We start from the raw sequence: 25,661 nt of genomic DNA on the forward strand, positions 1-25,661 counted from the left end.
CTCATTATTATGATATATATACAGTTAAAATATTGGTGGTTCTAAAGCCATGAGATAGCATTTCACACTTCACATGTACTAGTGTGGCTATCATTTTTTTCAGCTTTAGTGAGATACCATTGACATGGAACATTGCGTAAATTTAAGCTGTACGATGTGTTGATTTGATACACTTATATTGTGAAATGATTACCACAGCTTAGTTAATACCTCCATCACCTCACATAATTAACATTTCTTTTTTGTGGTAAGAACATTTAAGATCTACTCTCTTAGAAACTTTCAAGTATATAATATGGTATTGTTAACTATAATCATCACCCTGTATATTAGAATCCTAGAGCTTTTCTTGTAATGAAAGTTGGTGCACTCATTAATAATGTTTGAGCATCTTTTCATGTGCCTCTGGTCATTTGCATGTCTTCCTTGGAAATGTGTCTGTTCAGTTCCTCTGCCCATTTTTCAATCCAATTTTTTTCTTGCTATTGAGTTCTATGAGTTCCCTGTATATTTTTGATATTAACTGCTTATCAGATATATGATTTGCAAATATTTTCTCCCATACTGTAGGTGGCCTTTTCATTTTGTTGTTACTTTTGCTGTGCAGAAGGTTTTTAGTTTGATATAGCCCCATTAATTTATTTTTGCTTTTTTTGCTTATGTAGTTTGACTGTAATTTTTAAAATGGAAAAAACAGTGTTGGCAAGGATATGAAGAAATTTGAACCCTTGTGCATTGCTGGTGGGAATGTAGAAAATGTCAGAGCAATCAGGAGTGAAACTGTTGTAGAGTGCTTTGTCCAAGATCTTAACTCTACATAGTTAGATTCCTTCTGTGTACCTAGCTACACATACCCATAAAACAATCCAAACCCACTTCACAGTCCTGCCTATTTTCCCTTTTCATTTTATCTTTCTGCCTCTACAAGGCCTGATTCATCTCTCAAGTCTGAATGACTTGCAAGTTTCCCCTAAATTTACTTAACTTTGTATTCTCCTTAATGACTTTCTCTTCTCCTATACTTTTCCTCTTCTGATGAATTCTTCTCAATCAAAAGCTACTAAAATTCTCATATAATAAGTTCTCTCCTTCATTTGCTTAGATCCCAAGATAAATGATTTTGCTCTTCATTGGGTTTAAGGATTTATCTGACGACTTTGGCATAACAGATTTCAAATTCTTAAAGTATACGGTGCATGAGAGAAAAAATGATAAGGGTTAGTAAAGTTCTTCAGCCCTTTCAAAAATCATTGTATTGGTTGATCAACTGTCAGGTGTTCTTCACTAATTCTGTCTAATGAGGTGGTTTCCACCCTCAAGATGGGAAAACTTCATAACACAGAACCATGGTCCGTGGAAGAAAAGATATTACACAACGGTCAGGAGAGCTGGGTTCTGATATTTTATCATTTACTAAGTAAGATTTCCGGGAGAAATATCAATAACCTCAGATATGCAGATGACACCACCCTTATGGCAGAAAGTGAAGAACTAAAGAGCCTCTTGATGAAAGTGAAAGAAGAGAGTGAAAAACTTGGCTTAAAGCTTAACATTCAGAAAACTAAGATCATGGCATCCGGTCCCATCACTTCATGGCAGATAGATGGGGAAACAGTGGAAACAGTGGCTGACTTTATTTTTGGGGGCTCCAAAATCACTGCAGATGGTGACTGCAGCCATGAAATTAAAAGACGCTTACTCCTTGGAAGGAAAGTTATGACCAACCTAGACAGCATATTAAAAAGCAGAGACATTACTTTGCCAACAAAGGTCCGTCTAGTCAAGGCTATGGTTTTTCCAGTGGTCATGTATGGATGTGAGAGTTGGACTATAAAGAAAGCTGAGCGGCGAAGAATTGATGCTTTTGAACTGTGGTGTTGAAGAAGACTCTTGAGAGTCCCTTGGACTGCAAGGAGATCCAACCAGTCCATCCTAAAGGAGATCAGTCCTGGGTGTTCATTGGAAGGACTGATGTTGAAGCTGAAACTCCAATACTTTGGCCACCTGATGCGAAGAGCTGACTCATTTGAAAAGACCCTGATGCTGGGAAAGATTGATGGCAGGAGGAGAAAGGGATGACAGAGGATGAGATTGGTTGGATGGCATCATCGACTCAATGGACATGGGTTTGAGTGGACTCCGGGAGTTGGTGATGGACAGGGAGGCCTGGCGTGCTGTGATTCATGGGGTCGTAAAGAGTCGAACACAGCTGAGTGACTGAACTGAACTGAACTGAAGTGATCACATGACCATGAACAAGTTACTGAACTTCTGTAGAGCCATGTGTCCTCATGGGTAAAACAAAGAAGTTGGACACGATGAATGCTAGAATTTAAGGAACCTGAGGATGATGTTATAAGGTTTCTCCTGGCTGAGAGGTAGAATTAAAATGAAACAATATACATTACCATATGTAAAATAGATAGCCAGTGGGAATTTGCTGTATGACGCAGGGAGCTCAGATCCAGTGCTCTGTGACAACCCAGAGGGATGTGATGGGCTGGGAGGTGGGAGGGAGGTCCAAGAGGGAGAGGACTTGTGTGTACCTATGGCTGATTCATGTTGCTGCATGGCAGAAACCAACACAGTACTGTAAAGCAACTATCCTCCAACTAAAAATAAATAAATTGACTTTAAAAAAATAGATGATATAGGAATCATCTTGAGTTCAGCATAGGAAGTCACTGTAAGATGTTCTATTGGACATCCATTGGAGATGCCTTTGATATACCCGGTTTACCATGAGAAGCAGTTGTTAGAGGCTTCGATTTGCTGTAAGAATGCAAATTTCCCCCACAGGTGAATGAACTTTTGACTAGTTTTTGGCTTTATGTTTCTGTCTTTTAGCTAAACTGCATGTCCAATTTCCAAAGCTACACCCTGGGCACGAAGTGAGGTTGTCTTGCAAGCAGTTTCAGAAATACATAGAATTGGTTGTCTCTGAACTCAGGGGCAATGAAGAAGAAGTTCTGGAAAGCGTTGTGGAGTTTCTGATGAACTCTTTAGAAAGGAGCCATGTTGAAAGTCTGAGGAACTGTGCCAGACAAAAGTGGCTGCACCAAATCCAGCGTGCTGCAGAGACAAGTGGTGTGTCCTTGGAACCAGTGTACACCGAGACCTTTAAGGCCCTCACCCAGGTGTGCTTTCTAAAATGACATATAAGAGAAAAACATTTCCTCCCAGGTGATGATGTTTAATGGTTGCAAAGGAGGAACACACAAAATTCTCTTGAGAAATCTCTGTTATAGATATTTCACTCATTCCAATGTTTTACAATGACCCCGAACCTAGTAAAGATGCAACTGGAATGATTGCAGATTGGCAAGGTAGAAGCAGAGAGGAAAGGTATAAGAAACAGAATTATGTCTTGGAATTCCTAATTTCATTTGTGCCAAGAGTCAAAGAAACCTATAACCGACAATAAACTGACATTAAAAAAAAAACAAAAACCAGTAAGGAGATGTACAAGTAGTTTAAGCTATATTTCCCTTGCACGCTGTTTTGGGAGTCAGTTTTAAAAGGAACTATTTGGGGGGTGGTGGGAGGGAGGCTTCAGACAGAGGGGATACATGTGTATACTTATGGCCGATTTACGATGTTGTACAGCAGAAACCAATGCAACATTGTAAAGCAATTACCATCCAATTAAAAATAAAAGGAATTTTTAAAATCATAAAGTCATTATAAAGTAGAATCCAACGTGACACAATAGTTCATAGCACTGCCTAGAAATAAGCTGAGACTATTGCAGAATCCTGTCCCTTAGACATGACCTGGATGAACCACCACCCACAGCTCTGCTGCCTTCCTCAAACACTTCCAGCTTACTGCTTTTCCCAGGCAGGAACAGCAAGGCTGTCTTCTACAAGTGTCACAGCTTCCACTGATCCAGGGAAACTATGTCATTCATGTCAGCTAAATAGCAACACATGATTATGGGAATCATCCCCTGAATGGCTTAATTTTCCAATATATCAATAATTGGAAATGATGGGAACGGGAACAGTAGACTAATCAAGAAAAAGAGATATTGGAATTTCCCTGGCAGTGCAATGATTAAGACACTGCATTTCCACTGCAGGGTACTCAGCCAAAAAGCAAAAGAGTTATTGTTCCAACTTGCTTCAGAAATCTGCCATACCCATAGAGACATCTTACCACTACATTTTTATTAGTCTATTGATTTTCTGTGTAGAAAAGGGGAAAGCAAGAAGGGAAAAGAAAAGCACAAAGAACAAACCCAAGTTTATAGGAAGAGGAGACAAATATCAGAGAAAGTGTCTCTCATGTTCCCAATTTATACCCATATTTGGCATATGTGTTAACACATAATATTGTTATAATATTTTAGGTACATAGAATTTTTAGTTATTTTAACTAGACATAGTAGTTGTGGGACTTCCCTGGAGATCGATTGGTTAGTACTCTGTGCTTCTACTCCAAGGGGCATGGGTTTGATCCCTGATCAGGGAACTAGGATCCCACATGCTGTGCAGTACAGCTGAAAAGAAAAAGAAATAGTAGTTGCATATAGTCTGCAATCTGGAGCCCTAAGTAATCCTTTCCTGAAATGATGTAAGTCAAATGTCACAGCCAAACTATGTTAAGAATTTCTTGAGAACATTTTCCCATATTCACATCATAGTGGATGGTCAAGAAATATGAGTCATCTTTTTTGCCTGAGCTCTCTAAAATAAGCACTTCTAATTGAAGCCCATACAACACGAGTATGGTTCAAAGGGATCCAAGTTTTAAACCTCTAAATATAAGTAGACTTGACAGATTTTTTTTTTTTTTTAGTAGAACTGGTCTGGTTGGCATAAAGTAAATCTATTCTACTCACTAAAACTCAGGTTTCAGAAACAGCTGTGGTGTCAGCCTTTCCCCCACTGTCTATTCACGGTAATATCTGCATCATTTACTCAGGGAGATGAAATTATTGGGGTCAGATTGGCTAAAAAAGGGAGACATGCTTAAGAGAACAGCTCTTTGGCAATTGGCAAATTGCCAAACAGAATAGCAATTGGCAAATAAATGATCAGAAACATTTTGCCACAGGATGCTGAAGCCCATGGAAATAAGAAGATCAGTGCTCACATTTCCCTCTTAGAAGAAAACCTACTTCTGCCTGATAGAGGGAACGTTCTATTGAGGAATGTAGCTTGTACTTTAGACGATGCTCCGTTTGTTCTGAAAAGAGTGCTCTACAGGGACATGAAGGGGATCAGGTAAGAATTTCCAAAGACATTGGTTTCACCCTTCTTTTTAAAAAAATTCCTTTTGTGAAGTAAAGTAGCCCTGAAATCCTTCCTATTTAGCTGCCCAAGAGAGAAATGCCTCAGGTCACCAAAGTTTCTCAAGCAGGAGGTGATAGGTTTCCAGTCTTGGGTGATTTCACCTGATTTTTTCTAGAGCTTGCTCTTGGGCATTGGTTTTCATGTAGGGACTTTGCTTCACAGTATCAGTTCAATTATTTGTACCTGCTCCGTAAATTATGTCTCCATAATAATGTCTCAGTGGATTTATCTCTGGGCTTTCAATTCTGTTCCATTGATCTATATTTCTGTCTTTGTGCCAGTACCATACTGTCTTGATGAGTGTGGCTTTGTAGTAGAGTCTGAAGTCAGGCAGGTTGATTCCTCCAGTTCCATTCTTCTTTCTCAAGATTACTTTGGCTATTCGAGGTTTTTTGTATTTCTATACAAATTATGAAATTATTTGTTCTAGTTCTGTGAAAAATACCTTTGGTAGCTTGATAGGGATTGCATTGAATCTATAGATTGTATTAAGCTTATTTTAAAAAATATTTCTCTCAAGTCAGACTCTCCAAACTGGTAATTTTATCTGAGTCCACTTCTCTGACATATAATACTAATGATTATGGATGGATTGATTTAGTGTCCTGAATGGTTTAATCTAAAGCCCTCTTTTGTGCCTTTCTCCTTTTCTCATATTCCTGTTCCTCAGCTTTACAGTAGTGGATGAAGGGAAGCCAATACACGTCCCCCAAGTTCAGCACCATGGGAACATCTACTTCTGGAACCATTCCCGCAAGAAGAGCGATCATAGTGGGTCATTCCTGGCTCTGCCCCTTCAGGACGCATATATGAGGATATTTGGGGTCTTGGCTGTTGACACTCTAAGAGATCCCCAGAAAATTAATATCTTCCTACCCCATGAGATCAGATTCTATCAGGTACGACATAGAAAAGTTCTTCAAGATCAATGGTAGGATAGCCTCTCCTATACTTTTTGAAAAAGTAAAACCTGAAACCAGATGAGAGTAAAGCTATGTATATAAATGGTGTCATCATACATGTGTCAGTCTTTGAAGAGGTTCCCTATTACACATGGAGGGACTCAGACGCAGTTGCATATCTATGCCTCAGATTGTCTGGGAAGCTTGTTAATATGTGTCCCATGGTATTGATTGTAGGAACAGCATTTTCTGCTATAGAACTGAAATCCAACTATTAGACTACTAACTAAAACCCAAAAAGTAGGAATGAACTTTTAGAAGAGACATATTTATGTTTTATTTATAGTGGTACCTAGAAATCCTTTGCTCTTTACACAAATGGTGCTAAATATGATATGCCTTACCATAGTTCTTGATTTTAGTGTTATAATTTTTGAGGATGAAGAATGAAGGAAAAGCCTAAATGTTTCTCAAATATTCATGTTTTCAAATTAGATCTCAAAAAGGGAGTGGCACTTTTTCATGACCTGTAATGCTGTGGCTTCTTTGGTAAAATTGGTGATTATCCAGTATTTCTTCTTTAAAATATTATATTAGCTGAAACTTAATAGAAAATAAAGTCCATGATGCTTACTGTTGAACAACAGCAAAAATAAATAAAAATAAAAATCTTTATATCAAGGTTAACATGTGGTTTTATTCTGGGTTATCAGTGGAGTTTTATTTCAAGACTGCCCAGTCACTCAGTCGTGTTCCACTCTCTGCAACCCCATGGAACGTAGCCCACCAGGCTCCTCCGTCCATGGGCTTTCCAGGCAAGAATAATACTGGAGTGGGTTGCCATTTCTTTCTCCAGAGGCTCTTCCTGACCCAGGGATTGAGCTTGTGTCTCCTGCATTGGCAGGAGGATTCTTTACCACTGAGTCACCCAGGAATCCACAAATATTAAAATAGGTTCGAGGGGGACTTCCCTGGTGGTCCAGTGGTAAAGAATCTGCCTGCCAATGCAGGGGTCATGGGTTTGATATCTGGTTGGGGAACTAAGATACCACTTGCTGAGGCACAACTAAGCCTGGGAGCCACAGGCCACAACCAAAGATCCTGCATGACATCAATGAAGATCCCTTGGGCAGCAACTAAGACCCTAGGCAGTCAAATAAATGAATAAGTATTAAGATAACTAACTAAATAAATAAAATAGGTTTTTGAAATTAGGTCCCTTGTTTGAAGATGGTGTTTAAGTATCTTACACTATCTGCTAAATGAAAATAAAATTAAGCAAAAGAAACTAAAAAAAGGAAAGGCACTTTAAAAAATATATATATTTATTTATTTTATTATTTATTTGGCTGTGCCAGGTCTTAGTTGCAGCATGTAGGATCTTTAGTTGTGGCACATGGGATCTAGTTCCCTGACCAAAGATCAAACCCAGGCCCCGTGCATGGGGAGTGCACAGTCTTAGCCCCTGGACCATTAGGGAAGTCCCTGGAAAGCACTTTTAAGATTATAAAATAACTAGACAATTTGTACAAGCATTTAAATTTAATTTTAGGACTTTCTTGGTGGTCCAGTGGTTAAGACTCCACACTTCCATAGCAGGGAGCATGGGTTTAGTCCCTGGATGGGGAACTAAAATCCCACATGCCACACAGTGCAGCCAAAAAGAAAAAAAAATTTTTTAATTTAATTTTATGGATAAAAATTTCAGTGAAGGAAGATTGAAAACCCTATGGAGGCATTGGACTGGGATGTAGCAGCAATCAGGAAGTTGCAATCATTTGTTCCCCTGGATGCTCTTGATGTTTATTTACCATTATTTAAATTTTTCTCCCTCTCATTTACTGGATGTACAACTGAGGAAGTGGTAGAATCTTTTCCCCTGGACATCTTTTTAATAATAAGTTTCATTCTCTTCTGACATAAGGATGATGTGAAGATATTAAGATCCAAAGTGGAAGAGTATGGTGAACTATACTCCAAATTATCATTAGGTAAACTATATATGGTCTTTTTAGAGAACATGTCAAAGTGAATTCTAAATGGACCTCCTAGCCCTTGGAGGTAAAGGCTTTTGAGTTACCCTTAGATGCCTTGGGTCACAGTATAAAATGCAGATATTTTTGAAGAATTTGTGGTTCCTCCTAGAGTTTTCCTTGATGTGACCATTTTTTAAAGTCTTTATTCAATGTGCTATAACACTGCTTCCTATGCTTTGGTTCCTTGGCCAAGAGGCATGTGAAATATTTGCTCCTCAATGAGGATTGACCCCATACCCTCTGCGTTGGAAGGTGAAGTCTCAACCACTGGACCACCAGGGAAGTCCCATCCTAGGGTTTCTTGACAACAAGACCACAGATGGGTTCTAAGGGTTTCCGATCCTTTCTCTGTGGAACAGGCTCTCTTTATATGTCAAAGAAAACCGTGTAATCTAGGATACTGCAGGCCTGGGAACCCAGCATACCTGCACAGCTGATCTGATGACAGTAGCCACGTAAACACGCAGACATTAATCTTGCATCAGATTGGGGCAGTTCTTACCCATCTGTCCAAGACTGGTGTTGGTTCTTGGCTTTTAAACTTTTTTTTTTCCCTCATTTCAAAGTTTACCTTGTTCTTATGAGACTGCTTTCTGGTAGTATATACCACTGATTTCACTGGGTGATTATCAGGAAACACAATAAGTTAGACGGATTTTCCGGTAGACCTCTGTTTACTCTTTTGGTCTCATTTTTTCATAGTGGAACCTGTGAGAACACTTTTGAGAACACTTTTGCAATGCCTTTTGAGAACCAATGAATAATTTTTCGGAAGTAGATGATTATCGGGCTTCCCTGGTGGCTCAGTGATAGACAATCTGCCTGCCAATACAGGAGTTGTAGGTTTGATCAATGGGTCTGGAAGATCTCCTGGAGGAGGAAATGGCATCCCACTCCAGTATTCTTGCCTGGAAAATCCCATGGACAGAGGAGTCTGGTGGGCTACAGCCCATGGTGTTACAGAGTCGGACACAACTGAGCAATTAAACAACAACAACAGTAACAACAGATGATCATTAATTAAAAAGATAATTCAGGGGACTCTCTCGAATGGTACAGTGGTTAAGAATCTGCCTTCCAAGGCAGGGGATGCAGGTTTGATCCCTGGTCAGGGAACTAAGATCACACATGCCAGAGGGCAAATAAGACCACACACCACAATGAAGAGCCCATGTGCGCAACTATTAAGATTTGATGCCACCAAAGAAGCAAAAATAAAATTTAAAAAAAGATAATTCAATTGATGCATTACTAATTATTTCGCTGTTTTTAAAAGAAAAGGCAATTTAAATTTCTCTCTCTACAGGGTGTTGCCAATGTCTTTAGTACTGCCTATCACTACGTCCACAGCCGGGAGCACATCCTTCATATTGTGATCACTGGCATCGGCTGGCTCTACAACATCACACCCAGCATCACTGCCATCTCTACATACTTTGTTGAGCCCAACTCAGAGAAGGTAGCTTCTGAAGTTGGCTTGGGTTTGTCCAGTGAAAGGCACCAGTAAGAGACTGGCAGGCAGAAGGAGAGTGAGGTTGGGGTATTTATGCTTTTGGCTCTCCCTCTCTAGGTTGCTTTGGGTTAGCTGTGTTCTTCAACAAAAGGCCACTGTTCGAATAGAATGAAGGGCCATGCGGGGGGCTCGGTGTGGCAAGAAGAGTTCTCGGCCCCCAGGTCTCCGTTCAAGAGACAAGAAGTCCAGTGATCTCTGTGGGTTATGAAAACTGCTAATACATTCTCTTTTTTAACATTTTTGAACAATAGTCCTGCTCAGAATGTCTGCTTGAAGAGGGCTCCATGCCCTCGATATATGAAATCTTATGTTAATCTTATGTTAATGGGAAATAAGAGATCATAATCTGTCCTTTTTCTTTATCCTTCTTCTTTGGACCACACACATTTCAAATTTACTGTTAAAAATATTTACCCACTCAGCTGTGTTTTAAACAAATTCAGTATACAGTCTTTGATTCAAGAAGAAAGTAATTTGATACTTAGAGAATGGGGAGGCCAAAAATAAAAGTTGGGAATTAAAAAGAAAAAAGACCACTGTACTTTTAGTCACATGGTCCTCTCTACTTGGCTGTCTTCTCCAGGTTCTGGTAATTTCTTCCTCTCCTTACCTCTTTGGGCTTCCCAGGTGGCTCAGTGGTAAAGAATCTCCCTGTCAAGCAGGAGAAGCTGGTTTGATCCCTAGGTCAGGAAGAGTCCCTGGAGAAGGAAATAGCAAGCCACTCTAGGATTCTTGCCTGGATAATCCCATGGATAGAGGAGACTGGTGGGCTACAGTCTACGGGGTTGCAAAGAGCCAGACATGACTGAGTGACTGACTACCATCACCACCTTCAGGCTAAGAGTAAAAACAGCTCGCCATAAATATAACTTTTTAAAAAATCTAATTTTTTACCAAAGTTATTTTCAAGTTTAACAAAATTGCAAGAAAAATTCTAGCATATTTTTTTAAATTGGCTAAATGATTTAATCTTCATATGGAGGAAGAATAAATGCATGAGAATAGCTAAGAAAATGAAGGATGGGGGGAATTTACAACCGTAATCTGGGGAAGGATGGCTGAGTCTCAAAGGTTGAAGTGATTAAAGTGAAGTTGATACATTGATAACATAAAAATGTAAAACTTTCTTGCATCAAAGTTATAAACACAATTAATTGCCATATATCTGGCAGAAAATAACAGTGTTATATAAAAATTAGTGGGATTGTGAAAATCCAAAAGAAAAATCAGCAAAAGACAATTTTATTTTTAAAAAAACCTCATGCAAATGGTCAATAAACATAGGAAAAATGTTCAGTTGTTCTCATAATGAAATACAAATTTAAGTAAAAGATAATTTCTCACCTACTAAATTGAAAACCATTTTTTAAACTGTAATTTGAAATGTCTGTTAGATATCTAAGTGGAGATATTGAATAGGCAGTTGGATATATGAGCTTAGTGTTTGGGGGAAATCCAGGCTGGTAAGTAAATTATATTGAAAACCATTTGACCGGTTACACAACATTGTGAATGTCTTTAATGCCACTGAATTGCACTCTTATGAATGGCAAAAATAATAATATTATGCTGTGTATATTTTACCAAAACAACCCAAAACAAAACATAAGCCATGAGACTGGTTGGGATGACCAATAGGATGAATTAGTCTAGGGAAAAAAATTTCTGAGGCCCAAACCTAGAAGCCTTCCAAGTGTTTGGCATCATTGTGGCTCAAAATTATATTGATCTTGACCTATAACTTGAAAAACATTTTATATTGCCTAAGCTTTTCTAATTTTTTTCTATTTATTTGTCCCCAAAAGTCTCAACGAGTGCATGAAGTTTAATCGCTCCTCTCTGTAATGAAATTTCTACCTCTTTTCAAGGATTCAGACTATGTTTTACGAAATATGATGGTCACAGGGCTGCAGGGTCTAACAGAAATCCACAAGAATCCCCCTGTCGTCTTTAGGAAGACATGCATCTTCAGGTATGGGACATACCTCACCGCCTGTTCTGTTTGACTGCCAGCTTCTGTTTCTTATGAATATAATGGCTCTCATTCTGATTGGGCTTTAAAGGAAAATTACTGCAGACCTTTGTCTGCCTGGGTCCTTTCCCCCTTAAGTTCTTTTTAAAACAGATTTCAATTTAGTGTTTTATTTTTTATAATTTTCTTATTAACATGGAATTAACAAAAACCCACCATGGTTATGAAAGATATACCCACATCACTAATCAGAGCTCATCCTCTTAATGTTAGCTAGCCTGTGGACTTTTTTTTTTTTTGAACTTAAAGAAGACAGGCTGGGGCAAAGATGGGGAGGAGGCAGAGAATGTTGCCTTTAATAAGTACCCAGTTCTAGATGACCTTAAATGCCTCTCATGTGTGAAATGCAAAGAACGCTATTAAACTACTGCAAAAACAGATCTTAACTAGACTACACCTGCTTAACTAGAATACACTGCTTCTTAGAGGGTCAGCATAGTTGAATGGGTAGTAACTTATCTCAGGCTAGTAGGCAATTTGACATTTAAGTACCTATGTTAATTCAATTTCAGTTTGGCCTCATATCAGAATGTTCACTCAGTTTTAAGCTCCTTTCCATATAGTTATTCCTTGTGCTGGTTAAGAGTTTTACAAGAGTCCTTCTAACACCCAGACTTACAACCTTGGATTCCTGTTTATAACTTAGAGCAGGTGCCTTTTGAGGAACTCTGTTGACCAAGGAAGCTTAGCATGATGCCTCACTACTATGGCTATCATGAAGACATGGCTCAGCTGCAGCAAGGGGTAGGAACAGCAAAACAAGGGCATAACCTTTCTATCATGACAGGATTGGTGTTATGAACTATAAATGTGCTTTTTTGGCCATACCCACAGCATGAAGGATCTTAGTTTCCCAATCAGAGATTGAACCCATGCCCCTTGCAGTGGAAGCAGAGTCCTAGCCACTGAATCACTAGGAAATTCCCTAAATGTGTTTTTTTCTGAGGCTGTGCTAAGCACCAGCGTTTTTACAGATACCTAAAAGGAATGACATCTCAATATCATGTAGATGGGGGGAGGGGGAAAGAGATAAAAGGAGGTGTTTATACTTCCCAAGGGAAAGAAGGAGCTGCTACATTTCTATGAAAACCTCAGGTCCCTCACTGAAATAGGTGCTGTTTTGCGGCCCTATGGACTCTAGCCTACCAGGCTACTCTCTCTATGGGATTCTCCTGGCAAGAATATTGGAGTGGGTAGCCATTCCCTTCTCCAGGTGATCTTTCCAATCTAGGGTTCGAAAGCTTGTCTGCATCTCCTGTATTGGCAGCCAGATTCTTTACCATTGAGCCTTCTGGGCAGCCTCTTTTTTTTTTTTTTTCCAGTGGGTTTTGTCATACATTGATATGAATCAGCCATGGAATGGATTTACATGTATTCCCAATCCCGATCCCCCCTCCCACCTCCCTCTCCACCCGATTCTGGGCAGCCTCTTAATGAGTAATATTTATAGAAGACACGAACTATGTTATGGTCCGTGGGGAACTCTACTTGACTCATTTCTACATCCATGAGTCTGTATTTTTAGCTACTAATGGTGGGAGACAGCTGGCTATTCTTAGCATTCTGTAGTGACTCACAGATAGTCAGTGGTAACTCAACTGTTAAGTCAAGATGTATCTGTTTCTGCTTAGAGCTCTAATGAATGACAAAAGACCTCTCCCCTGCTTCAAGGTGGGGCAGAGTGTGGGTGCAATTTGCCTTCCAAAGCTCCTTTTGGGATCAGGCTGAGGATTAACTTCACCTGAAATCACACTTTAAAAAATATTCATTTATTTGGCTGCACCTGGTCTTAGTTGTGGCATGCAAACTCTTAGTCACTGTCAGGCAGGATCTAGTTCTGTGACGGGGGCTTGAACCAGGCCCCCTGCATTGGGAGTGCAGTCTTAGCCACTGGACCACCAAGGAAATCCCTTAGCATCTCCCACTTCACCATCCTGTTTGCCTGTTTGCCTCAGACCTTCACAGGTTTCTCCCGAAAGCACTCCCTCAGTGACTAATTCGCACAGAGCATCCCTTTCTCAGGCTCTGCTTCTAGTGAACCTGACCTAACATTCATCCTTCTTTGGGCATTCAACCAAGACTTATTGGACAATATGTAAACAGAAAATGAATACCCTCAGTGAAGGACAAGTCTATAGTAAAGACAGTAAGGCAGAATTGGAATTCCTTGGAGATCCAGTGGCTAAGACTCAGCACTCTCAATGCAGGGGGCCCAGGTTCGTTCCCTGGTCAGGGAACTAGATCCTGCATGCTGCAACTAAAACCCGGCACAGCCAAATAAATAAAAATTTAAAAATAAGGCAAAGTGGATGGACATGGAACAACAGACTGGTTCCAAACAGGAAAAGGGGTACGTCAAGGCTGTCTATTGTCACCCTGCTTATTTAACTTATATGCAAAGTACATCATGAGACATGCTGGGCTGGATGAAGCACAAGCTGGAGTCAAGATTGCCAGGAGAAATATCAATAATCTCAGATATGCAGATGACTCCACCATTATGGCAGAAAGCGAAGAAGACTAAAGAGCCTCTTGATTAAAGTGAAAGAGGGTAATTAGCCTCCAACTAATAAAAATAAATGAAAAAAAAAAGTGAAAGAGGAAAGTGGAAAAGTTGGCTTAAAGCTCAACATTCAGAACACTAAGATCATGGCATCTGGTCCCATCAATTCATGGCAAATAGATGGGGAAACAGTAGCAGACTATTTTTGAGGGCTCCAAAATCACTGCAGATAGTGACTGCAGCCATGAAATTAAAAGACGTTTGCTCCTTGGAAGAAAAGCTATGACCAACCTAGACAGGGTATTAAAAAGCAGAGACATTACTTTGCCAACAAAGGTCCGTCTAGTCAAGGCTATGGTTTTTCCAGTGGTCATGTATGGAGGTGAGAGTTGGACTATAAAGAAAGTTGAGCACTGAAGAATTGATGCTTTTGAACGGTGGTGTTGGAAAAGACTCTTGAGAGTCCCTTGGACTGCAAGGAGACCCAACCAGTCCATCCTAAAGGAAATCAGTCTTTAGTGTTCATTGGAAGGACTGATGTTGAGGCTGAAACTCCAATACTTTGGCCACCTGATGTGAAGAGCTGACTCATTTGAAAAAACCCTGATGCTGGGAAAGATTGAAGGCAGGAAGAGAAGGGGACGACAGAGGATGAGATGGTTGGATGGCATCATCGACTCAATGGACATGAGTTTGAGTCAACTCTGGGAGTTGGTGATGGACAGGGAAGCCTGGTGTGCTGCGGTCCATGGGGTCACAAAGAATTGGACATGACTGAGCGACTGAACTGAACTGAATGGAGTCCGACTCTGGTGCAGCTACTTTAGATCACAGGGGTCAGGGAGGGCTTCTCTGTGAGGAGCTGAGGGAGCTGAGCCATGAGAACTTAAGGGCTGGAATGTGTCAGGCAGATGAAATAGCAAAAGGGCTGGTGTGGCTCCAGTATACAAGAGGAGGTGATTCAGTGTGTTTGGGTGGAATGTTGTGAACAGGTTTTTATTTTATACCCTCCTTATGTTTATTTGGTTTTGGTTTCAGAGATTTCCTCTTTAAGTGCACAGACAGCTCAGAAGTTGTTTTGGCCTCTGTCTGTGGAGAAAACCACATCGTAGTTCCACTTCGTGAGAGAACAGGAGAAGCTTTGGGAGTTCTCGATGTTAACATTGGCAAGAGGAAGATGTTGTTGTATCGAGAGTTTAAAGACCTACAGAAAATGCTGAAGGTGATCCAGCTTGCCTGCAGTGAAATACTAGGCGAATTATCTGGAGAAATAAAGAAAAACTACATCCTAGGTATTGTGAATGCGGCAACTGTCTGAATTCATAGATTTAATAAGTGTAGGGGAAATCAGACAATACAATGAAGGATACATTTTCTAAAACGAATTGTTGTAAAATACAGATCTTTCCACATGGAAGGATTTCCTTCATGCAATCTTGGACTGATTAGTCTGGCCTATACGTTAGAGCAAAGGGTAAGGAATCACATTTTCTTGCCTAGAGTCATGGTTTTAGAACTGAAGGACTCATAAAGGCAGTATAGAAGTAGCATTTATTAAATGCCACATCATGTGTCAAGCACTTTAAATATGGTATTTCAATTAGTCCTTACCACAACCTAGGAGGTTAATGGTGATTATTTCATTTTACAGTCAAGGGAAGTAGAGTTCAGAGAAACGAAACCGCTTGCACCAAATCACACAGTTAACAAGTGGTGAAGGCTGGATTTGCTCCCCAGTTTGGGTGCTCTTTCCACCACAGTGTGCTTGCGTGCTCAGTTGTGTCTGACTCTTTTGTGATCCCAACCTGCTCTGTCCATGGAATTATGCTGGCAAGAACACTGGAGTGGGTTGCCATTTCCTCCTCCAGGGGATCTTCCCAACCCAGGGAACCTGTGGCTCCTGAAAGGCAAGTGGATTCTTTAGCACCGGGCCACTTGGGGAGCCCTCACAGTATTAACTCACAGGAACATCTCATTTTGCAGAGAAAGGAGCTAAGGCCTCTCAAAGTAAAGGTCTAAGAGCAAGCTACTGCAGAGCCAAGAACAGACCCCAGTTTTTGCAATTCCACCTCCACCCAGCTACTCTTACCATGAAATCAGTGTAGGCAGAAGGGAGGGAAGAAGAAAGCATGGAAACCTTTCACTACCAAGATTGGAATAAATAGAATTAGTAGAGTAACACTGTTGGATAAAGCTGAAACACTTCTAGCCATTACACAGTGTGGGATAAAAAGGAAAAAGAAAGGAAAATTCATATCTTTTGAGCATCCACTATGTGTAAGACCTGGGACAAATTTTCCATATACCATATCCTGTTAATTTCCACAGCTCAATGGGAAAGTAGGGATCAACTCTTCTCACAGAAAATGAAAAGGAGGCTAAGAGAGACAACTGAACTAATAAGGGTGAAAGTAAGTTTCAAACCAAGGTCCAGCTCCAAATAAAGGTTTCACCTTCTCTCAGAGCCTCTGCCTGTGAACCCCACAGGTGTGATTCCATTTTTGCCTTTTGATTTCATGACTAGAGAAACTAAAATTGTTTAACGCTATAGGATATAGTCTTTTTTTCCTAAAAAGAAAACAAAGGTTTGCTATATTACGTTCAGAATCCCGTGAAAAAGTAATATGTGTTCTGAACAGCCATGTGGGATGTTTTTCTGTTGTTCTAGAGATTGAAAATGTGGGAGAAGTCCAGCGGGCAGGCATTCTCTTCTTCAGAGTCATGCTACGGGAGCTACAGGAGTGCCTCGGGCTACTCACATCCTCAGACTTTGTGTCACTGTTACTATATGATTATGACCCTCTGGCAGAGGACGAAGCCCCATCAGACAGCCAGTCCCAGGATCTGAAAGCCAACATAAAATTAGTACAAGACATCCTGAAAGCAATTATTGTGTTCTTTAATCCAAAATTGCAATCAAGTGACTTAGAAAGTTGGGATCGCTGTAAACTGGTAAGTTTCATTAAAAAAAAAAAAACAACAATAACAATAACTCTTTATTGAAGAATAAGTTTAGATATACAAATCTTAATTGCACAAATCCTTGATACACAAAGGCAAGAATTTTTACACAATGAATGTAAGAGGCACCTAGAACAAGAAACAGAACATGAGTGGCATCCCCAAAGCCTTCCTTTTTACCCTCCCCCATCACCAGCCTCATACACACACACACATACACACACACTCTCTCTCTCTCTCTCTCTCTCTCTCACGTCCCAAGGGTAACCAGAATCCTGATGTCTAACACCATAGATTGATTTTGCCTGTTTCAAAGTGTGTATACATGGAACTCTGTAAACTGAGGAATCAGGCACTCTACTTCCACTTAATGATTGCACGATTTTTGTTCTTTGTTTACAGTATGTAAACCAACAGTTAGTCGAAAATATTTGTGACTTTGATCCAACTGCTATGGAACTGGAAGTTAATTTAGAGCTCATTGTTGAATACGTTGAAGGTAAATTTCCACTTAATTATAGTCTAAATCTATACCAACAGCAACAAAATACAGTTGCAACCCAGAGATTTTTATTAGAATAAAGTGGCTCAGGGTGCAGTGCATGTGTGCTTAGTCATGTGAGACTATTTGCAACCCCATGGGCTGTAGCTCGCCAGGTTCCTCTGTTAATGGAATTTTCCAGGCAAGAACACTGGAGTGGATTGCCATTTCCTACTCCATGGGATCTTTCCAACTCAGGGATCGAACCCACAGTTCCTGCATTGGCATGCAGATTCTTTATCACTGAGCCACCTGGAAGCCCCAAAGCCCCCAAAATTCAATTTTTAGGGGAAAAAGGTTCTGATTATAGTCTTCTAAAAGGAAGGACATTGTCTATAATCTATTGCAATCCCCATAGTGACTGTCTGTGCCATGCACATGAGAATTCAGAAGTACCTCTATCTCCCACTTACTGACTCCATATTCAAAATTCTTTTTAAAAAAAAGCAAACGGGGGCTGCAGTAAGGCTAGAAGCTAAGTTTGTTAAGCAAAAAGGAAGCTGTGATCTTTCATTTCCATGAAGAACCAAATAAAACAATAGAGCATGAGTCTTTACAGACTAGTAATATAGACTTTTTGGAAGGAGGAGCATCAGCAGGTGGTTAAGACTCTGCTCTCCCAATGCAGGGGGCGTGGGTTTCATCACTGGTCAGGGAACTAAGATCTCACATGCCATAAATATACATGCACAAGTACACATTCCTCCATGTAAGTGTGTTATCCCACCAGACACCTGAGGCTGTTTATGTTAATGGAACAGTAAACAATGAACTTATTCTTTCTAAAAAAAAATAAAAAAGATTTAAAACTAATCATTGACTGGGGAAATGGCTCTGTAGAAATCCCTCACTAAGCCTTGTCTCCCTCTCCCCCATTCTCTTTGGACCCTCCAGACAAAGGGTTTCTGGACTTCTGGGACATATATAGTAGACAAGAGAGGCTCAGAACCAGATTCCTAGGACAAGAGATAGGAAAAGGCCACCCAGAGGAAGACAGCCCACACTCCTCAGGTTGTCTGTGGCAGCGGAAGCATGTAGCACAGTGGAAGCAGGAAGCAGTGGGTGGATGAGAGAGAGAGATGTTCTGGCTTAGGAAGGAGAGATACTCCCAGAAGTTTGGGAATGCTAGACACGAGGTTCATATAACAGTTAACATGAGTTAATGTGGACCAAGAGTAGTATGAGTGAAGATTAGAATTCCTATCCAGAATGGCTTCTGTGTAGCCTCGTGGCTGGTCCCTGATTCACAGGCACCTCTGCATTCCCAGGTGTTACAGTTCTTGCTGCTTTTAAGCGGTCGTTTAAGGAAAACAGGGGGCTTCCCTGGTGGCTCAGACGGTAAAGAATCTGCCTGCAATTCAGGACACCTGGGTTCGATCCCTGGATCAGGAGGTTCCCCAGGAGAAGGGAGTGCAACCCACTCCAGTATTCTTGCCTTAGGAATTCCATGGACAGAGGAGCCGTGTGTAGTCCCTGGGGTTGCAAAGAGCTGGACACGACTGAGCAGCTAACACTTTCGCAGATGGGAACTCTGGCTAACTTCTTGAGGAAATGGCCCCATTGTCAGTAGAAATTTGGAAATTTCCAGGCTTGTTGTTGAAGTCTGAAGCCTTTCTGATTCTGCACATGTGACTTGTTTTGTTTCTCTCCAGAAGCTATAGAATCACTGCTTTATTCCCATGACTGTGAAACTTAAAAATGATTTAAATCATTTAAAATCTTTTAAAAAATTATTATATTTACTTTAATTGGAGGATAATTTCTTTACAATATTGTGGTGGTTTTTGCCATGCATCGACATGAATCACCCATGGGTGCACATGTGTCTCCCCATCCTGAAACCCGCTCCTCCCCATCCTGAAACCTTCCTCCCCATCCCATCCCTCTGGGTTGTCCCAGAGCACTGGCTTTGAATGCCCTGCTTCACGCATTGAACTTGCACTGGTCATCTACTTTACATATGGTAATATCTATGTTTCAATGCTCTTCTCTCAAGTCAGCCCACCCTTGCCTTCTCCCACATAGTCCAAAAGCCTGTTCTTTACATCTGTGTTTCTTTTACTGTCTGGCATATAGGATCGTTGTTACCATCTTTCCAAATTCCATACATATGCGTTAATACACTGTATTGGGGTTTCTCTTTCTGACTTATTCACTCCTATAATAGGCTCCAGTTTCATCCACCTCATTAGAACGGACCACAATGAGTTCTTTATTATAGCTCAGTAATATTCCATTGTGTATATATACCACACTTTCTTATCCATGCAGGTCTATTTTCGTCCATTGATCTGAACACTCCTTGGGCCTTTTCAGTTGTGAAACGCAGGTCCCTACATCCTAATGATTTCCTCCCTGACATTAAGGTTTCTGTGCAGTTTGTGTACTGCACAGATGTACCCTGCTGAGGGGGTGGGGCGCTGAGATCTAACTAGGGTTCCATTCATGAAACTGTGTGCTTCAGCTTACAGTTATCTCTGCTTGGAAGAGGGGCATCTCCTTCTTCACACACTTTTTTCTGTTCACCAAGCTGTGTGCTCAGAGTGTGCATTCATCCATTCACACAAAAATGACCTAGGGGTTAGAGGAGGCCCTGCCGTCCCTTTTCTGTGTTCCTTCTTTGGAACTCCTATTATTCAGACATGGGAAATCCTAGACTCAGCCTCCAAAATCCCTATAGTTTCTCTCCTCTTTTCTATCTTCTTTGTTTCACTTTCTGAGACATTCTCTCAACCTTTTACATTTGTTAACTTACAGAGGTACATAGTCAAAGAGTTTGGAAGCCACTGTACAGAAGTATGAATTTTTGTAAAGATGAATTGCATTTGTTTCAGTTCATACATAGTTTGATTTACAACTACATCATGAAAAAAAGTCAATACAATGTGATACTGTATAGAAATTATGCTTCAACTGGAATAAGACTAATATATTTGCAAGAACTCAGTTTGGCCTGGAACAAACTTCTACCCAAGGTTTGATAACTCAGGAAAAAATTTGGTTTTACCTCCTCATTTAACACGAACTCTTACCCAATAAACTAGAAGCAGCACTCTGCACTACCTTCAGGACCACAGTAAATTAATGACATATTAAGTCCCTGATTGTCATGGAAAATAAGAATTCTCCTACCTACACAAAAACTGATCGAAACTAACACAGATATACCCTTTTAAGTATGATGTTGCATGGACCTTCAGCTCATTGTATGTGGCAGTAATGTTAAGAGGTGGTAGAGGGTATGTCAAACAGTAGAAATAAAAGAACTAAAATTAAGAGAACTAATGATGAAGAGAAGAGCATTAAATACTGCTTAGAGCTTCCCTGGTGGCTCAGTGGTATAGAGTCCACCTGCCAATGTAGAAGATATGGGTTCAATCCCTGATCTGGGAAAATTACACATGCCAGGGAGTAGCTAAGCCCATGCACCACAACTATTGAGACTGCTCTGCAACAAGAGAAGCCACTGCAATGAGAAGCCTGCGTGCCCAGCTAGAGAGTAGCCTCAGCTCACTGCAACTAGAGAAAAGCCCAAGCAGCAGCAAAGACCCAGCACAGCCAAAAAATAAGTAAATAAATGAAAAATTAAAAAAAAAAGAAATACTGCTCACTGATCTTGGGTTAGTTGTTAGTTGAAAGGAGCAGCTTCACATTAACTTTGAACTTGAAGCTTAAGAACTTCATTCTTTTTTGCTTCGCACATCTTTCTAATTGTCTGTCATTCCCAAAGCTTTTAACTTAATCTAATGTTAAAGCATAGATTCATAAAATGGAATTTTAATTAGAAATATCTTAAAGTGACCCAATGTTTTCAGCAGAATGAATTTGTTATATAATTAAAAGTTTAATTAAGCTGGAATCTAAAAAAAAATAAAATGTTTCTGAATTAATAGGTTCATAAACAGATTCAAAGGTTGAGCCAGCAATTTTTTTAACTCAGATATATTCAAATAATTTACTATAACCTTTATTTACCAAAGAAGAATTACTCAATCTGTGCACACTGGCTCTCTGCTGAAATGCAAAGAGCTGGCATCTATCCACCACAAGAGGGCAGTAACACGCAACCGTTGTTAATGGGAAACCCGCGGACCGATGGAGGCTTCCTTCAATAGAGGAATCATTAGAGCCAGTTTTTAAGGCATGAATCTCTCAGTGGAACAGGGCAGGGAAACAGGAACCCAGACAGGTTCGGAGCTTCTGTCCCCGGTAACAATAAGACAGGAAATAAGCAACAGGGGCTTGTAAAATGGAGTGACTTCGCTCGCCATCCTCACATCCTTAAATCACCATGGAGATGGCCTACTAGCTTAATAATGGCTGCAGATAGGGGTCTGTTCATTTGGATGTCAGATAAGAACACTGGTAGGCGTCAGTGCAACAGAGCTCTTAATGGGGATTTGGAAAAGGCAGAATAAAGGCTGTGGGGAGCAGCAGAGCTGTTATATCTCAAAAAATTAGTTAGGACTGGTTTTAGAAGTGTTCTAGGGTGTACTTTAATTTAGATTTGTAACATTGGGACATAATGATAAAGTAATTTTTTCAGCCTATAGCATTAACTTTTAAAGCTTCCAGGAAGTTAATTAATACAAAAAGGGATCAATTATAACAAATGCATCTCAATATTTTAAGTATTATGTTAATTGGTCTAGTGTTGCTCATATGATGTGAATCAGGTATTTTTCAGGTGCTCTCATGTCTGACATCTGCTTTCAATTTTATTCATAATTGTCACTAATGTTACTGAGCTATCATCTGAAAAGACTTCAATATTTGAAAAACCTAACTTAATTATTCCACAATTTAATGTTGTTTCAATCAACATTTATTAAACACTTACAGTTGAGGGAAAAAACAGTGCTTCTGTGTGTGTGTTAAAAGAGGAAACTTTAGAAAATTGTACTCACATGTTTTATGCAGTGAACATCAAATAAAAATTGAGATTTGAGTATGTTTTCCATATTTTATGTGCCTTTCCTATTCCACATTGTACCTTTGGTGGTAGTGATACCTTGAGAACCATAGAAATCTTAACCTAATTCAGGGAAACTTGTTCCTTCACGACAAGGAAATATGTTCTGTTTTGTCATCCTAATGGACAACCATGAGTGACATAATTATCGTTATTAATGAGCTACTGGATAGAAGACAGTATTTAAAATCTCTTAATCAATTATGTGTATACATGTGTGCTCAGTCGTGTCTGACTCTTTGCGACCCCATGGACTGTAGCACACCAGGCTCCTCTGTCCATGGAATTTTCCAGGCAAGAATACTGGCGGGGTTACCATTTCCTACTCGAGGATCTTCCCTACCCAGGGATCGAACCCATGTCTCTTGCATCTCCGAAATCGGCAGGTGGATTCTTTACCACTGCACCACTTGGGAAGCCCTCTTATTTGGTTATAAATACCATGCAATGGTTTGATTCAAGTCAAATCAATAAACATTTATTGGGTTAGGAACTGTATTAGTTACTAGAAGTAACAAAAAAGTAAAACACAGACTTGAGGGTAGAAGGGATCTGAAAGAATGAAGATATTTTTTTGAGCAACTACTCTTTGACAGATTTTTGCATGTCTTTCCTCTTTAATCCCCGTAACAATTCTGAGGTATCTGTTTTGTGGAAGAAGAAACAGGCTCAAGGCAATTAAGTGACTTTTCAAGGTCACAAAACTAGTTGGAGTAGAGCCAAGATTAGAATCCAGATCTGTTTAACTTTAAGTATATTCTCTTTCCATTGGACCATTCTATTTGAATAATCATTGACTGACTGACTCCTGAGAAAAAGTCATTTTTTAAAAGAATTTATTTATTCTTTGTTGTCCCGGTCTTCCTTGCTGTGTGTGGGCTTTCTCCACTTGTGGTGAGTGGGGAATACTCTTTGTTGAGGTACACAGACTTCTCACTGCAGTGATTTCTCTTGTTTTGGAGCACCGGCTGTAGGCACATGGGCTTCAGTAGTTGTTGCTCCTGGACTCTAGTTGCTTCGTGGCATGTGGAATCTTCCTGGACCAGGGATGGAAACCATGTCCCTTGCATGGCAGGTGGACTCCTATCCACTGTACCACCAGGGAAGTCCCAAAAGGAATTTTTCAAAAATAGTTTGCAGTTTAACAAATGAAATATTTTAGTGTGCAGTGATTATAGCTTTAAAAATAATTTTTAATTAGGAAATACTTCAAGCATAGAGGTTAGAGACTAATACCTGTGCAGTCATTACGGAGCCATATTCTTAATATGTTTTTGAGCCAGACTTTTTTAAAGAAAGAAACATTACAGGAACAGTTGAGAATTTCTATGCTCCTCCCATATCTCATTCTCTTCTTCTCCTCCCTAGAGCTAATACTATTATGAATTTGGTGTTTATCAGTTTCATGCATGATTTCTACTTTTACTACATGCCCATGAATCCATAAACAATATAATATTATTTTGCAGGTTTTAAAATTGTTTTTAAATGTATCCAAAAGAACATATTATTATACAGCTTACTTTTTGTTCTCAACAATGTTTTTTTTATTTTTTCAACAATATGTTTTTAAAAACATAGTTACTGCTGAGTCATAGTTGTGGCATGTGGGATCTAATTCCTTGACCAGGGATGGAACTCAGGCCCCTTGCATTGGGAGCTAGGAGTCTTAGCCACTGAACCACCAGGGACATTCCCTCAACAATATGGCTTTGAGATATTCACAATGACATATGTAGCCCTAGTTCTTTGTTAAATGCTGTGTAGGCTTCCATTATACGGGCTTCCCTGGTGGCTCAGATGGTAAAGAACTTACTTGGAATGCAGGAGACCCAGGTTTGGGCCCTGGGTCTCAACCATTATATGAATATACCAAAATTAATGTATCCATTTTCCTATAATTACATAAACAAGATTCTGCTATAGTTTTGACTCAAAATATATCTAATGAACTTTTGTCATAATTTTTCTTATATCTTAGTATTAAAGTATATTTTAGTAATAAAAGTACAAAACTAACACTTTTTTTTTTTTTTGGTACAGATCATTCTCGAATCGAAGTATGGAAATTTGGTAATGCTGCCATCGAATACTTATACCACTGGGCACACATCTGTTTAGCTCTCATAAAGCTGAACAAAAAAATAAGTGGTGCTATTATTTCACCCCCATTGCCATCCAAGACTGACTCCTACGTGTATGCAAAAATGCCAGAGGGAAGCTTGCCAGGAAAATGATAATGGAATTGCTACTGTATTTAGGGTATTTTTGTCATGTTCAGTTTTGCTTGTTAACTATAAAAATATTTTCAGTTGGAAAGGAGTGCCACATAGACCTATTTTTCTCCTAGACCTTTACCTCAGCACTTTCTAAAACCAAAAGTGCCTCCGAAGGAGAAATTTGATCTAAGAAAATTTCCAGTTCAGGTAGCCATAACCAAATGTATGTTATAGAATATATTTTAAAGTTTCTTTTTAATTTTAGCATTTTATCTGCTGTGGGCCTATTATGGTTGGTTGAGTGAGTTATTGTAATTCTTTTAAGGTACAAAGTAAAGAACAGACTGAGTATTTAGGGGAAAAATGGCAGTTTTTACATCAAAAGAGCACAGTTTTTACATCAAAAAAATACAATAATGATTTTAAGAAATGGACTAGGAATTGTTTTCCTAATTTTTCAAAGGCTTTTATGAGCACCACATCCTCTCTGCTCCCATCTCCACTCCCTCACCCCCACTAACACTAACAACTTTAAAAGTTATTTCAATAAATAGAAATTCTAGGGAAATGTTTGCCCATGACTCACGGAAAAAAACTTTTTTTTTTTCATAACAAAATCTTCATGAGTTCAAGAACTGCAGAAAGAATTTATATTTATTTAAATCTTGTTATTACAGCAAACTTT

The 25,661-nt window shown here is 39.6% G+C and overlaps 1 protein-coding gene across 1 annotated transcript in view; it reads left to right on the top strand.

Annotated features, from left to right (window-relative positions):
- EFCAB5 (EF-hand calcium binding domain 5) overlaps positions 1–25,661 on the top strand; it is a 91,856-nt gene extending 66,195 nt beyond the window's left edge. The window contains exons 16-24 of the mRNA XM_061142987.1: positions 2,848–3,137; positions 5,059–5,228; positions 5,968–6,196; positions 9,542–9,694; positions 11,617–11,720; positions 15,322–15,575; positions 16,952–17,235; positions 17,647–17,743; positions 24,801–25,661. Coding sequence (XP_060998970.1) covers positions 2,848–3,137; positions 5,059–5,228; positions 5,968–6,196; positions 9,542–9,694; positions 11,617–11,720; positions 15,322–15,575; positions 16,952–17,235; positions 17,647–17,743; positions 24,801–24,994 — 1,775 coding nt within the window. The 3' untranslated portion in view covers positions 24,995–25,661. The remainder of the gene's footprint in view (positions 1–2,847; positions 3,138–5,058; positions 5,229–5,967; positions 6,197–9,541; positions 9,695–11,616; positions 11,721–15,321; positions 15,576–16,951; positions 17,236–17,646; positions 17,744–24,800) is intronic.

This window comes from Dama dama, chromosome 5, assembly GCF_033118175.1.
Source record: "Dama dama isolate Ldn47 chromosome 5, ASM3311817v1, whole genome shotgun sequence".
Classification (NCBI taxonomy): Eukaryota; Metazoa; Chordata; class Mammalia; order Artiodactyla; family Cervidae; genus Dama; species Dama dama.